This window comes from Bos indicus x Bos taurus, chromosome 28 (genome assembly GCF_003369695.1).
Source record: "Bos indicus x Bos taurus breed Angus x Brahman F1 hybrid chromosome 28, Bos_hybrid_MaternalHap_v2.0, whole genome shotgun sequence".
In the NCBI taxonomy this organism is placed as follows: domain Eukaryota; kingdom Metazoa; phylum Chordata; class Mammalia; order Artiodactyla; family Bovidae; genus Bos; species Bos indicus x Bos taurus.
In genome coordinates this window covers 2,322,275-2,337,631 of record NC_040103.1, presented here as the reverse complement: position 1 = coordinate 2,337,631, position 15,357 = coordinate 2,322,275, and the positions used below count along the sequence as shown (strand labels likewise).

General features: G+C 47.4%; 1 protein-coding gene across 2 annotated transcripts in view; it reads left to right on the top strand.

The window, feature by feature from the left end:
• The window catches only part of PGBD5 (piggyBac transposable element derived 5), a 97,834-nt gene that overhangs the window by 66,612 nt on the left and 15,865 nt on the right, over nt 1-15,357 (top strand). For both annotated transcript variants that reach the window (XM_027530575.1, XM_027530574.1), the window contains exon 4: nt 14,973-15,153. In XM_027530575.1, coding sequence (XP_027386376.1) covers nt 14,973-15,153 — 181 coding nt within the window. The remainder of the gene's footprint in view (nt 1-14,972; nt 15,154-15,357) is intronic.

Here is a 15,357-nt window from a genome sequence, read left to right as displayed (position 1 = left end):
AATATATGATATTGCTTACATGTGAAATCTAAAACTTATCTATGAAACAGAAATGAACTCACAGCACAGAGACAGACTTGTGGGTGCCAGGGGGGAGAAGGGTAGGGAAGGGCAAGATTGGAGGTTGCGATTATCTGGTGCAAACTGCTATAGGATGGATAAACAACAAGGTCCTGCTGTGTAGCACAGGAAACTATATTCAGTATCCTGCGATAAACTATAATGGAAAAGAATGTGTGTGTATGTATAACTGAGTGACTTTGCTCTACAGTAGAAATTAACACAACATTGTAATTCAGCTATACTTAAAATATCAGTTAAAAAAATATTCCTAAGTACAGTGTGAATGATGCAACCCTGGAGGGGTGTGAGGCTGTTGAAGGGCACCTGTGGGGCTAAGAACGTCTCCTGGGGTGCAGAGACCAGGGCATGTGGTGCCCTAATGGGAGGGCAGACCATGAGAGCATACACTGAAGGGACAGGCAGGAGCCAGGATTACTCACTGCAGGCCAGCGCTGAGCATGGCCTCCAAGCAGGATGCAATCTTGACCAGTATCTTTCTGTCCTTATTTACACCTGAGAACACTTAAGAGACTGAGTCTTTTATCCCAAATCGCAAGGCTGATAGGTGGGAGCAGGAAGGAATGTGAGCTCAGGTGCTGGCTAGCTCCCTATGCTGTGGGCACTGTTCCCAGGAGCCCCTCAGAGGAGGAGGAGGCACCCCGAACCCTGCCCCCAGGATGTGTGAATGTAGCATCTGAAACACGGCTGACATCTCTGACACCCACTAAGAGGATTTCCATGCCTTGGAAGTGTCCATTTCAGGAAAACGAGGCAACCCACAGTGTGTTTCTGTCCACAGTGAACAATCCTCAAGGCTGGTGGAGGCCCTTCGTCTTCTGGGGCGCCCACACCCTGGGGTACTCCTCACAGATCCCACGGAGGAGCTTTAGGCTGTGTGACTCCATGTTTTGACAGCAGTGGAACAAGCATGCGGGAAATCACTTGTGACATGAGGCTCTGACAATACTGAGATGGTCTTGCTCCCCAGGCACAAGTGCTCTGTGCTCTGAGACCGCAGCGGATGCCTTCATTTTGCAAAACTGCTGCCATATTCAGATCAGAGGTGTGTGGGGCACTGCAGAGAGTGTCTTTGTGTCACAGGCCTGCTGGGCCAGCAGCTCCCAGTGAGCTTCGTCTGTACTCCCAGTGAGCTGAGTGAGGGTGAAAGGAGAGGTTTATACAGAAGGGTGCATATCCAGTTCAGGGGAGTCATGTCAACAGGTGACTGTGGTCCTCAGCCTGGGACACTGAGGTCACTTGTCTTGGAAGCCTTGTGTCCCCTCTGTGGGTGCAAAAGGAAACCATCTCCATAGAGACTATTGTTCTGTCTGTAGTGTCAAAAAGATTGAGAACACAGTGGGAAAAACCAACCCACCATGTAGTTAATGGTGTGCTGACCTATGGGGATTTGTTTAGCCCTGAGGCTCTTTGGGGGGAAAAGAAAAGAGTCTCCTAATTAAAAAAAAACAAAACCAAAAACTGATATGATCAAAAAGGCCGAGTTCTCCCATTTGAATGTGTTGAGCTAGGCCTCCTGCCCCGACAGTTGAGACCCAGGGTCCCTTTCGAGGGAGGCAGTGAGGGGAAGGGCAGCTGGCAGAGGTGGGTGTGGCTGAGCGTAGGGCCCCCACGTGGAGCTTTATTAGGGACCAGTCTCTGGAGGGTCGTGTGCGGGGTGCCGAGTTGGGTAGAACCATTCTGGACGAACACGGTCTCTCGCTCACTGAGTGCACCTGCCCTGGAGGAGTAAACTTCAGAAGCCAGAAATCAAAACAGAGACCTCAGGCCAGTGGACCCTGCCGCCTGCCCCGTACACAGCACTAGGTGTGTCCAGGGGCCCCTGGAAGTATCCACGAGGGGCCCCACACCTTGTGTGGCTGGGCCAGCAGCTCTGGAAGCCCCTCCTCCCTTCAGTCTAAGCCGTGGTTTATGAGCTGCTTCTGCAGTTCAGAAAAGGACAGTTTGCATACGTGGAGTGTTCGCCTCCAGCCAGGCCCCACACTCAGGCACACTACACGCATCCCTCCTGTTCATAACCACCTGCCCCTATTTCATGGTGAGAAACCGGGGCCTGGAGGGGTTTTCTGCCTCGTCCGAAGTCTCAGCCTCAAGGGGCAGACCTGGAATTTAAACCCCGCCTTCCCAACCCTGGAGCCCACCCTCCGCCACTGAGCCATGATCTGTCCCCAGGGAGAGAACTCTTAGCCCAGGGGTCCCCAAACCTTTTTGGTACCAGAGACTGATTTCATGGAAGATAATTTTTCCAGGGACCAGGGGTGGGGGTGATGGTTTCATGTTGATTCACGTGTATTACGTTTATTATGCACTTTATTTCTGATCTAATGCCACCACTGATCTGACAGGAGGTACTGGTCTGTGACCCAGAGACTGGGGCCCCCGAATTTACACACAGGCTGTCTGGTTCTTACCCAGCTTCATTGTTGTGTTATTGATGTTCTAACACCAGTTATGACTGATTGCCCTTGTTTTGAGACAGACTTTTCATGTTGAAAGTTTTGAGGAATTTATACTGAAGGTTTTTTTTTTTTTAATTATTATTTAACTTCTAATTTTTTTATGTACTAGTGAGTTACTCCTGACCTAAAACTAACTTGGAAAATGAGGCTCAGGATGAAACTGATTAACTCAAGTGAAGTTTGCTTGTGGAGTCAGAAACTGGGCGGGACATTTACCCATCTGTTTAACTGTGCAGTGGCTGGGATGCCAGCCTCAGTCTGGGGCAGGTCAGATGTGGTTATGTCCCAGGATGGGATTGGCTGTGGCACAGTACATCTGTCACAGACCCCAGTGTCCATGAGCACACGGCTTAGCACTACCATTTCCTCAGTCTGTTGAATGGGTTAGTGTGCCCAGCCCTCCTTACCATATAGGGAAGCAGAGACAAGAAAGAAATTATTAAGTGCCATGTAAGTGAATCAGACCCTAACTGGATCAGATTACACCCTGGCCCTCTCCCCAAGGAACTATATTCAGAAGGGTACAAAGAGCCCACCTGTCGCTCCTCCAGTCCATTGTTGTTTCACTGATACGGAGTTGATTTGCAAACTTGTGTTAGTTCAGGTAAACGACAAAGTGATTCATTTAAATATGTGCATATATTCTTTTTCGTATTCTTTTCAGTTACGGTTTATTATATTGAGTGTAGTTCCATGTGCTGTACAGTAGGTCCTTGTTGTTTATCTAGTTTATATATAGTAGTGTTTGTTCAGAGAAGGCGATGGCACCCCACTCCAGTACTCTTGCCTGGAAAATCCCGTGGATGGAGGAGCCTAGAAGGCTACAGTCCATGGGGTCACTAAGAGTCAGACATGACTGAGCGACTTCACTTTCACTCTTCACTTTCACGCATTGGAGAAGGAAGTGGCAACCCACTCGTGTTCTTGCCTGGAGAATCCCAGGGACGGGGGAGCCTGGTGGGCTGCCGTCTATGGGGTCGCACAGAGTCGGACACGACTGAAGCGACTTAGCAGCAGCAGCAGCAGTGTTTGCTAATCCCAAATTCCTAATTTATCCTTCTCCCCACCTTTGGTGACCATAAGTTTATGTCTGTAAGTCTGTTTCTGTTTTGTAAATAAGTTCATTTGCATCAAATTTTTAGCTTCCACATAGAAGTGATACGTATGATCATCTCTAGGTCCGTCCATGTTGCTGCAGATGGCCTTATTTCATTCTTTTTTATGACTGAGCCATATCCCACCGTATATGTACACCACATTAGCCATTCATCTATGAGTGGGTAGTTAGGTTGCTTCCTTGTCTTAGCTGTTGTAAATAGTGCTGCTGTGAACACTGGGATGTGTGTATGTTTTCGAATTAGAGTTTCTCGTCAATCCATCATTTTGAAAGTCATAATCACCTATTAGCTGAGCTTTGGGATGAAACAAAAGCAAAGTCCTTGTAAGGGTGTGTAGTGCTGCAGGTGTAGCCAGAGAAGACGGGGCAGAGAGCAGTCTCAGCACGTGAGCCCTTCTTGGCCATGGCCATGGTGAAAGGTAGCATGAGTAAACACTGGTGGTGAAAACTGTCAGTGAAGTGATGTCATAGAGATTTTGCTGGAAAACCAGGCTGATGAGCCAAAGAGGGTGTGAGTCCGCATGTCCAGTAGAACTTCCCATGATGATGAAACGCCCTATATCTGTTGCTCCACCCTGGCAGCCCCTGTTTTCATGTAGACTGAGTGCTTGACTACTGCGACTGAGGAATTGGATTCTTCATCTTTCTTAACTTTTAGTTAATTTAAATTAAAATAGCCATGTGTGTCTAGAGGTTACAGCACAGATATGAAGCTTTGCCATAAAAAAGATCATTTCTGTGTATGCAACTTGCACATAACAATAATAGCCTTGCAAAGTACAGAGTATTATTATCTTTATAAATGAGGAAACCAAGGCTCAGAGCAGTTAACTCTCCCCAACTCACACAGTAAATGGCAGAGCCTTTGCTCCTTGAATCCAGGGCTGTGCCCTCACCAGTCTCCTGGACAGACTCCGTTCCTCTTGTGGTGAATGAGCACCTTTAACTTGACGGTTCTCCTGCATGGCCATCCCTCCACAGGTGACAGCCCTACCCATCTCCGTGTGCCCATTCTGCGTGGTTTCCAGGTGTGCTAATGCTGCATTCTTGTACTATTTCCTCATTTCTGGGATTACACCCTCTACTTGCTCTGTATCATTAATGAATAAAAAGTTTAAGCAAAGGGTTACAGTCCCTAACACTTGACTTCCCCATCCCCAGATATGCCGCCCACCAGCAGTGGAGAAGCCCGATGCTCTTCTGTTCTGCAGGAGAAGTAGGACCAGTGGTCAAGACCAGCAAAGCCCAGTGACAGCTTAGTGGAATTTTCAGCCAGTACATCTTCATGACCCTTGAGACCATCAGTGATCACAGCTCTAAGCAGTGTTTTTTGGGGAAAAGTGGTGATGAACTAGGTCCTGTCTCACGAGGTCTTGGGGCGTTTCGGAAGTAAGGCTAAGATAGCCAGACATGTGGTGCAGGCATCTCCCAAGGTATTATCACTGTAATCCATGTTTCCTGAGATTCTTTATGTTATGATGACAATAAAAAATACATGATATCAGTGATAATATCATGGGACAAAATGTAATACCATGTATTAATAATTTTCTTCCCTCTTTTTAAATGTGTATATGAAAAAGTTAACAATCATAGGAGCCAGAAAAACTTTTTTTTAAGGAAAAGTGAAAAGCTTGGCACCTGAAAAATACATTTTGCTATTCTAAAGACACTTGCCAAACAAGCTGTAGCTCAGATAGTAAAAGTCTCTACTGCAGATTCCATTTTGCATGATGATGGAAGCTGTCCTGTGCCTCTCCCTGCAGGAGGAACTGTTCTAGTGTAATGATGCTCTCTGCATAGGTGGATGGAGAGCGAGAACTTTATGAAAAGCTGGAGAGGCAGCAGTTAGACATCTAAATGAGTGCTGTGTCCTGGGCACTGTCTTTTGGGAGCCCCCAGCACAGCGTATGGAGGTGTGTGGTGCCCAGTGCTGCCTTCCTCGGGGTCTGACGAGATTATTTAAGGGAGGCCCTCAAGTTTGCACACAATCAGTTGCCTATCTTCCCCAGTCAGAGCAATGGTGTGTGGTAGGTATAAGAATCCATAGAAGGTTATGATTTTTTTTCATTCATCCCACTCAGGGATACAGGTTCACATCTTAGACCAGCTAAGAGCAAACTCAGGCCAGCGGGAGCTGGACCAAGCTGACCCAGTGGCACTTGTCAGGCAGGTTGAGTCCTTTTGTGACTTTTTGACTGCCCAGTTGACATTTCATTGAAAACCCTACCCCTCAGCTGAGACTTTTGACATTACTATTTTTGTTATTTATTTAAATATAGATCCTGTTTTATATTCACTTTAAACTCATTATCTTCTAGTACTGAGTGCCACAGTTCAAGACCCTCCTTGGGCTCACATTGATGCCAGTTTTCAGTCTCTTCCACATTTCCTAATAGGAAAAGGGAGATGTCTGACCCTGCACCTCCCCGCTTCTCCTGATGGAGCAGCTTAGTACTCCTTGGAAAGAGGCTGGCTGGAATCTGGGAAATTGCCAGTGTTCAGACTTGCCTGTGTGGACAAACAAAGCTAAGTCATCTGAGACGGTCCTGTGATACCACGATGCGTCATGGCTTCTGGAGAAGTGTGTTATTTCCAGGGGAGGTGGGGGCTGTCGCCACCCCCAGGCGTGATCTTAATGCACAGCATGTTAATAAGCACTGACTGAGGTGGGGGATCTCTCAGGAACAGTCGAGTTCCACATGGGCCTATGCTTGGGTAGTTCTGATGGGGGTGCTTCTTCTATGATTATGTTTAGTTTGTCTTTTTTGATTAAATTGGATTGTGTGTTTAACATCAAAAACATAAAAATCTCAAAATATCTATAATTCCAACATATAAAAAGAGCCATTTAAGAATATAGTCAGCATATGTACACACACACACACACACAGAAAGACTATACCATAGCAGAGTTCCCAGCAGTAATAAACACTCGCAAGCCCTCAGAGTGTGGGGTGTTTCAGTAGGGAGAGTCTCTGCTGGTTTATGTGCATCCTTGTACATTGAAATCAATCTGTTTGCCAGAGAATAAAAGTTGATGTTGCCACCACTCTGCTGCTTTTATTAACAATAATGAGGTGGGGGAGCGTCCCCTTCATAAGCCATGGTGTTTGGGCCCATGGTCATAGGCACGCAGCTGTTGGGCAGTGAGCCCCGTGGGTGGAGGAGGACCTTGAAGGTGCCCACAGATCCTGCCCCCATGTGGAGTGCCTCACCCGGTGCTTCACTCAGATGCCGACCTGGGTGTTGCTGTGGAGGGAATATGATTCTGTGGATATAACTGTGGCCCTGAATCTGTTGATTTTAGAAAGGAAATGATCCCAGGTGGATCTGACCTAATGAGGCGAGCCTTTAAAGGAGCAACCTCTTTCTGGCAAAGAGGTTGGAAGCACAGGAGGGATTCAACTCAAGACAGAGTCTCCACTGCCAGCTTTGAGGCTGGAAGGGGCCCAGGAGGGGAGGGCAGTGACCTCTAGGGACTGAGAGACCCCTCTGCCAGTTCATACCAGCAGGGAACCATGCACACATAGCCAGCAATGCTGACTGTGGTATCCTGAACAGAATCTCACCCATGCCCTGCAGAAGCAGGTTTAAGTAGGTGCTGTGTGAACCACTAGGCTTGTGATGACTCATTACACAGTGAAAAAGCAGCAAGAGTATGCTGCTGCTGCTGCTGCTCCTAAGTCACTTCAGTCATGTCCGACTCTGTGTGACCCCATAGACGGCAGCCCACCAGGCTCCCCCATCCCTGGGATTCTCCAGGCAAGAACACTGGAGTGGGTTGCCATTTCCTTCTCCATTGCATGAAAGTGGAAAGTGAAAGTGAAGTCGCTCAGTCGTGTCCAACTCTTTGTGACTCCATGGACTACAGCCCACCAGGCTCCTCCATCCATGGGATTTTCCAGGCAAGAGTACTGGAGTGGGGTGCCATTGCCTTCTCTGAGCAAGAGTATAATATATCTAAATTTGAGTGTGTATATCTGTCCAGAAACATCAAATAAGTTGTGTGAGGAGAGGACAGCTGTGTGTGTGTGAAAGTAGAAATCATCTCTTAGGCTGGATTTATATAAAGAATTGTATATTTATATATATAAACAATAATTTATATAATCTACATATATATTTTTATATAACCTATATATAATATTTATACATATATATATAAGTACTATGTAGTTAGAAACTGATTTCTGTTCTAGTTCTGCCTTGAGCACCATGACCTCGGAGGAGTCAGCAGTGTCCACCGGCTGTACCCACCCCACGACCGCCACTGTTTTCCAGCCAGGCTATTAGACTTTCTTGATCCCTCCCATCCCGGTCGGTTTCCTTGCCCTCCTTCCCCTGCAGGTCTCTGTGAGCGCCTCCTCCATGGGAGGCCCCCAAGTGCTGGTGACCTCAGGAGCCTGGCTCAGCCCCGCTCACCCACACATGCTAACCCTCCCTGACCTTCTCCAGTTTACACCTTCCTCTTCCTGTGGCTTCTGTTTTGGAGGGCCCTCTGCACCTCAGACTCGGCACCGTCACAGCGGGGCTCAGGCGCCCCTCATCTGTTCCTTGCCTCCACCCCACCGCCCGGGCGGATGGCTCCACAGCACTGCAGGACCAGTGCTGAGGGCCATAACATTTTATGGGCTGACAATGCTTTTGTTTCTCTCAAAATCAGAAGGGGAGAAAAATAAAAACTTGTAAGTTGAAGAAATTGCTTTAATATGTAATATTAATATAATTATGCCACTGCAGTTGTAAAATGTAATTTTAAATAGTTTTTCACAGAGGACGAGGCCCATGGGAGCAAAAAGGCCCTTGAAAGTCACAACACAGCCCTGCCCCCGCCTTGTTTGCGGGATGGTGGCGTTTGCCCTGGCAGTGCCATGTGTTGCTGTGCCTATGGCACAAGAAGCAGAGCGGTAGTTTGTGACCCAACCTCAGTGACATCACGCAGCTCTGAGTACTGGCAAGGGCCCTCTTCTGCCCTGATGAGCGAGTCTGAGTGAGGACATCCTCCTTACCTTCAGTTCCTCGCTGACATGCCTTGGTGCGTGTGATGAGCAGAAGTGGCCAGCCCCTCGGGCTGGCGGGATCCGCTGTTCCCTGGCCAGACACTCAGTTCACTTCCCAGCATTGTCTCCACAGGGCCTGGGGCCTCTGTGTGCCAACAGCCTCTGCACGCCAACCCTTTCCCAGCCCCAACCCTGAGGACATCCACACTTCCAAAGAGGGCAGAGAGAGTGTTGGGGTGGAAGGGAGGACACTAGTCTCTGCGGCTAAGTCTGGTCTGGAAATCAGAGGCTGACGTTGGCAGGTAAGTATCTCACATCTGAGAACCTGGATAACCTGCCTTCCAAAACAGACTTTATTTCTGGAGACAAGTTTGTAAGGCTCTGGCTCACCCAGTACCTCAGCTGGGAAAGCTGCTGGTGAGAAAGATGTGATTCTTTCCAGGTTATCATTAGCTTCAGGAGAGAAGCAATGTTCCCTTTGCTGTTAGGACTTAAGCAGGGTAAGTTTATTCTGCTGGTGTTGGTCGCCCTGGTGGCCACATTTAGCCCTGCCCACTCCAGGCATCCTCTCATGAATCAAGGGTTGTGGGTTCATGAGGAGGGGTGATGTCTTATGTCTACTTTATTGGGGCCTCTGAACTTGGCATCTGTGTGGTTCTGAACCATCCTTTGGCAATGACATACACCTCCTGCATGAGAAGTTCAGACCTTCCAAGCAGCTGCTGGCTTGTCCTGGAGCATGTCTGAGGCCACCCATTCAGTGCTTGAATAGCTCTGAGTGTTAGTAAGGGCTCTGATTCAAGCAGATCTGTTTTCCACCTGTTTGTTTATATTCATCTTGGTTCTGCCCTAGAAAGATTGTAATCACCATTCCGAAACACAGCTCTGCAGCCAAAGAGGAGCTCTTGGAGTCCTCTGGGCTCCTCCCGGTGGCTCTTTGTTATGGCAGCCCTAGAAAACTAATACGCCAACCACCACCCTTCTCTTTACACCTTGGAAAGTGTGGCATCCCAGAGAACCGACCGTGATGTGACCAGGGAAGAATGAGATGGTCACCAACTTGGTTTTTAATGGGAGTCAAGACACGTTCGCTTAGGCCCGTCACGGTATTTGAGGCCTGCAGTCATCCATCTCCAAGTGTTTAGTATTTTGCTTGTTTTAATATTCTTGCTGAGTCGTAGTTCTTGCATCCCGTACTAGATGCAGTTAATTTTTTTAGCTTGGTTACAGGATTTTGCATTTAATCCTGTGAAATGTTGCCTGCCTCAGGCTGAGTGTGCCAGGGCCTGACCCATCTCTCCAGGGAACTTTGGAAACCAGGTGGGGTGTCATCAGGGTTGGGCCTGAGGGATTCCAGCACTGCACCTTCCATACCCTGCTGAGAATCCCGGGTGTGTGTGGATGGAAGGTTTCCTTTCAGGGGACATGTGGGACAAAACTACTGTCCTGAGGTAGAATGCTCAAACTACCACACAGTTGCATTTATCTCACACGCTGTCAAAGTGATGCTCAAAATTCTCCAAGCCAGGCTTCAACAGTATGTGAACTGTGAACTTCCAGATGCTCAAGCTGGATTTACAAAAGCAGAGGAACCAGAAATCAAATTGCCAACATCCGCTGGATCATCGAAAAAGCAAGAGAGTTCCAGAAAAACATCTATTTCTGCTTTATTGACTATGCCAAAGCCTTTGACTGTGTGGATCACAACAAACTGTGGAAAATTCTTAAAGAGATGGGAATACCAGACCACCTGACCTGCCTCTTGAGAAACCTATATGCAGGTCAGGAAGCAACAGTTAGAACTGGACATGGAACAACACACTGGTTCCAAATAGGGAAATGAGTACATCAAGGCTATATATTGTCACCCTGTTTTTTTTAACCTGTATGCAGAGTACATCATGAGAAATGCTGAGCTGGATGAATCACAAGCTGGAATCAAGATTGCTGGGAGAAATATCAAAAACCTCAGATATGCAGATGACACCACCCTTATGGCAGAAAGAGAACTAAAGAGCCTCTTGATGAATGTGAAAGAGCAGAATGAAAAAGTGGCTTAAAACTCAGCATTCAGAAAACTAAGATCATGGCATCTGGTTTCATCACTTCATGCCAAGTAGATGAGAAAACAATGGAAATAGTGACAGACTTTATTTTGGGGGGCTCCAGAATCACTGTAGACGGTGACTGCAGCCATGAAATTAAAAGGTGCTTGCTCTTTGGAAGAAAAGTTATGACCAACCTAGACAGCATATTAAAAAGCAGAGACGTTACTTTGCCAACAAAGTCAAAGCTATGGTTTTTCCAGTAGTCATGTATGGGTGTGAGAGTTGGACTATAAAGAAAGCTGAGTGCTGAAGAATTGATGCTTTTGAACTGTGGTGCTGGAGAAGACTCTTGAGAGTCTCTTCGACAGCAAGGAGATCCAGCCAGTCCATCCTAAAAGAAAGTAGTCCTGAATATTCATTGGAAGGAGTGATGCTGAAGCTGAAACTCCAGTGCTTTGGCCAACTGATGCAAAGAGCTGACTCCTTTGAAAAGACCCTGATGCTGAGAAAGATTGAAGGTGGGAGGAGAAGGGGATGACGTAGGATGAGATGGTTGGATGGCATTACCGACTCAATGGACATGAGTTTGGGTAGGCTCCGGGAGTTGGTGATGGACAGGGAGGCCTGGTGTGCTGCAGTCCATGGGGTCGCAAAGGGTCGGACACGACTGAGTGACTGAACTGAGGTGGGTTTGGGAACAGAGTGCCCAGCGTGGTTGTGTCAGGATATCCTGTGAGTCATAACTGGTGCAGAAAACTATGGCGGTGGCTGCAGGATTGGACTTTGCTGAAGGAGAGAAGACAGGTTCTGAGGAAATGTCCTTGCTTAGCCACAGCCACACATGATGCTTGGCAGAGATGACCAGCTTCTTCACCTCAGCATCTTACTGTCTGTCAGAGGTTCCTTCTGGGAATCTAGGTGGGAAAGGCATAAACACCCCAAAATGAAGTGTTAAGTCCTGCAACATGAACCCCCAAGGCTGAGGGGAAGCCGAGTACTCCCTGATGATTCCTCAAGGATGAGCTGCTTTTAAAGTCAGACCCATACCACCTGCTCTTCCTTTACGTCAGGAACTTCAGATGCTGTATTTTGCAAGAGATCATCTGTGGTCACTTGGCCAAGGGCAGCACCAGGGACCTAGCAGTCCTCCCTGTGCCCCATCTCGGCTGTTCTCAGTCTGCATGGCCAGGCCTGCGTTCAGCAGTTCTGTGCCTCAGAGGGTAGTCAGAGTGAGGCTCCCTGCCCGCCAGCTGCTGGCTGTGGTCCCTGGGCTGTGTGACAGGCACGGTGAGCACCATGAGCACTCAGAAAGGGGGACAGTAGTTCATACCCATGTGGTGATTCTTCATGGTTCAGTCAACTGTAGGGAGGACCACTCACTTCTTAACTCCCGTCCCACTTCCCTGCATCTATATCTCAGATGATGTCTTCAGAAGATGGTCATGGGACATGGTTTAAAATTATTGTGTAGTAATTCCAGCAGTAATTATTGTGTAGTAATTTGCAGCCAAAGATGGAAAAGCTCTATACAGTCAGCAAAAACAAGACTGGGAGTGGACTGTGGCTCAGATCATGAACTCCTTATTGCCAAGTTCAGACTTAAATTGAAGAAAGTAGGGAAAACCACTAGACCATTCGGGTATGACCTAAATCAAATCCCTTATGACTTTACAGTGGAAGTGAGAAATAGACTTAAGGGACTAGATCTGATAGACAGAGTGCCTGATGAACTATGGATGGAGGTTCGTGACATTGTGCAGGAGACAAGTAGCAAGACCATCCCCAAGAAAAAGAAACGCAAAAAAGTAAAATGGCTGTCTGGGGAGGCCTTACAAATACCTGTGAAAAGAGGAGAAGCGAAAAGCAAGGGAGAAAAGGAAAGATATACCCATTTGAATGCAGAGTTCCAAAGAATAGCAAGGAGAGATAAGAAAGCCTTCCTCAGCAATCAATGCAAAGAAATAGAGGAAACAATAGAAAGGGAAAGACTAGAGATCTCTTCAAGAAAATTAGAGCTACCAAGGGAACATTTCATGCAAAGATGGGCTCAATAAAGAACAGAAATGGTATGGACCTAACAGAAGCAGAAGATATTAAGAGAGGTGGCAAGAATACACAAAAGAACTGTACAAAAAAGATCTTCAGGACCCAGATAATCACAAAGATGTGATCACTCACACTCACCTAGAGCCGGACGTCCTGGAATATGAAATTAAGTGGGCCTTAGGAAGCATCACTACGAACAAAGCTAGTGGAGGTGATGGAATTCCAGTTGAGCTATTTCAAATCCTGAAAGATGATGCTGTGAAAGTGCTGCAGTCAATATGTCATCAAATTTGGAAAACTCAGCAGTGGTCACCAGACTGGAAAATGTCAGTTTTCATTCCAGTTCCAAAGAAAGGCAATGCCAAAGAATGCTCAAACTACTGCACAATTGCACTCATCTCACACACTAGTAAAGTAATGCTCAAAATTCTCCAATCCAGGCTTCAGCAATACGTGAACCGTGAACTTCCAGATGTTCAAGCTGGTTTTAGAAAAGGCAGAGGAACCAGAGATCAAATTGCCAACATCCACTGGATCATGGAAAAAGGAAGAGAGTTCCAGAAAAACATCTATTTCTGCTTTATTGACTATGCCAAAGCCTTTGACTGTGTGGATCACAATAAACTGTGGAAAATTCTGAAAGAGACAGGAATACCAGACCACCTGACCTGCCTCTTGAGAAATTTGTATGCAGGTCAGGAAGCAACAGTTAGAACTGGACATGGGACAACAGTCTGGCTCCAAATCAGAAAAGGAGTACGTCAAAGCTGTATATTGTCACCCTGCTTATTTAATTTATATGCAGAGTACATCATGAGAAATGCTGGACTGGAGGAAGCACAAGCTGGAATCAAGATGCTGGGCTAAATATCAATAACCTCAGATATGCAGATGACACCACCCTTATGGCAGAAAATGAAGAACTAAAGAGCCTCTTGATGAAAGTGAAAGAGGAGAGTGAAAAAGTAGGCTTAAAGCTCAACATTTGAAAACTAAAATCATGGCATCTGGTCCTATCACTTCATGGCAGATAGATGGGGAAACAGTGGAAACAGTGGCTGACTTTATTTTGGGGGGCTCCAAAATCACTGCAGATGGTGATTGCTGCCATGAAATTAAAAGACGCTTACTCCTTGGATGGAAAGTTGTGACCAACCTAGACAGCGTATTAAAATGCAGAGACATTAGTTTGCCAGCAAAGGTCTGTCTAGTCAAGGCTATGGTTTTTCTAGTAGTCACATATGGGCATGAGAGTTGGACTATAAAGAAAGCTGAGCTCCGAAGAATTGATGCTTTTGAACTGTGGTGTTGGAGAAGACTCTGGAGAGTCCCTTGGACTGCAAGGAGATCCAACCAGTCTATCCTAAAGGAGATCAGTCCTGGGTGTTCACTGGAGGGACTGATTTTGAAGCTGAAACTCCAATACTTTGGCCACCTGATGTGAAGGGCTGACTCATTTGAAAAGACCCTGATGCTGGGAAAGATTGAGGCAGGAGGAGAAGGGGATGACAGAGGATGAGATGGTTGGATGGCATCACCGACACAATGGACATGGGTTTGGGTAGACTCCGGGAGTTGGTGTTGGACAGGGAGGCCTGGCATGCTGCAGTTCATGAGGTTGCAAAGAGTCAGACATGACTGAGCTACTGAACTGAACTGAACTGAATTCCAGCACATCCTCTTCGCTGGTCCTGGGGTGTCACATGGGTTTTAAATCCCGTCTCTCCCTCTGCAGTATGAAGTGAATGCTGCCCCTTCTGCCCACCTAGTGGTTATGGTAACTGTGGACATGCTTTGTAAATGAAAAAGCTGTATGCAAACAGAAAGTACACAGATCCGTTCTTACAGGGGAAGTAGCCTTTATTTCTGTTTACTGTGAACATGACTTCTGTGCTTCAGAACAGGCGAATGTGTTTGCATTTGATCTCAGCGGCCAGATGCATTACTTGTAACTATTTGACCTTTTTCCTTCTCTACTCTGGCAGGTCTGAACTGCAGTCTTGGGCTGAGGCACTGGGCTGCAGGGCAGCCAGGAAGTGAGCAGTCTCTGTGGATCACAGAGATGACGGGGCCAGTGGGGGCTGTGGAACAGATGGCCTGAAAGGGGGTTACTTTCCCACATTCCTGGCCTGGTGGCAAAAGCCTGTGCTTCCTGAATGATTGGACCCCAGCCTGGTCCTGCTGTGAGCTCACTGACCCCTGTGTGTTTCTGATGCAGATTTATGTCCACTTGAAGGAAGGCAGTGGCCCTGATGGGCTGGATGCACTGAAGAACAAGCCCCAGCTGCACAGCATGGTGGCCAGGAGCCTGTGCCGGAACGCAGCCGGGAAGAACTACATCATCTTCACCGGGCCCAGCATCACCAGCCTGACCCTCTTTGAAGAGTTTGAAAAGCAAGGTTTGTCAAGTGGGGACCGGGTTGAATGAGGACCCTCCCCTGGAGAAGTGCGGAGATGGGGCTGGGGGTACGGGTGTGTTGTGAGCAGCATGGCCCCCAGAATGCCTGACGAGGAGGCCTGAGCCTGAGGGCCTGCTGCCTGCCCGCCCTGCTGGGCCCAGGAGATGTGGATGGAAACCTGTCTCAAGCTCGTGGTCTAGGGGA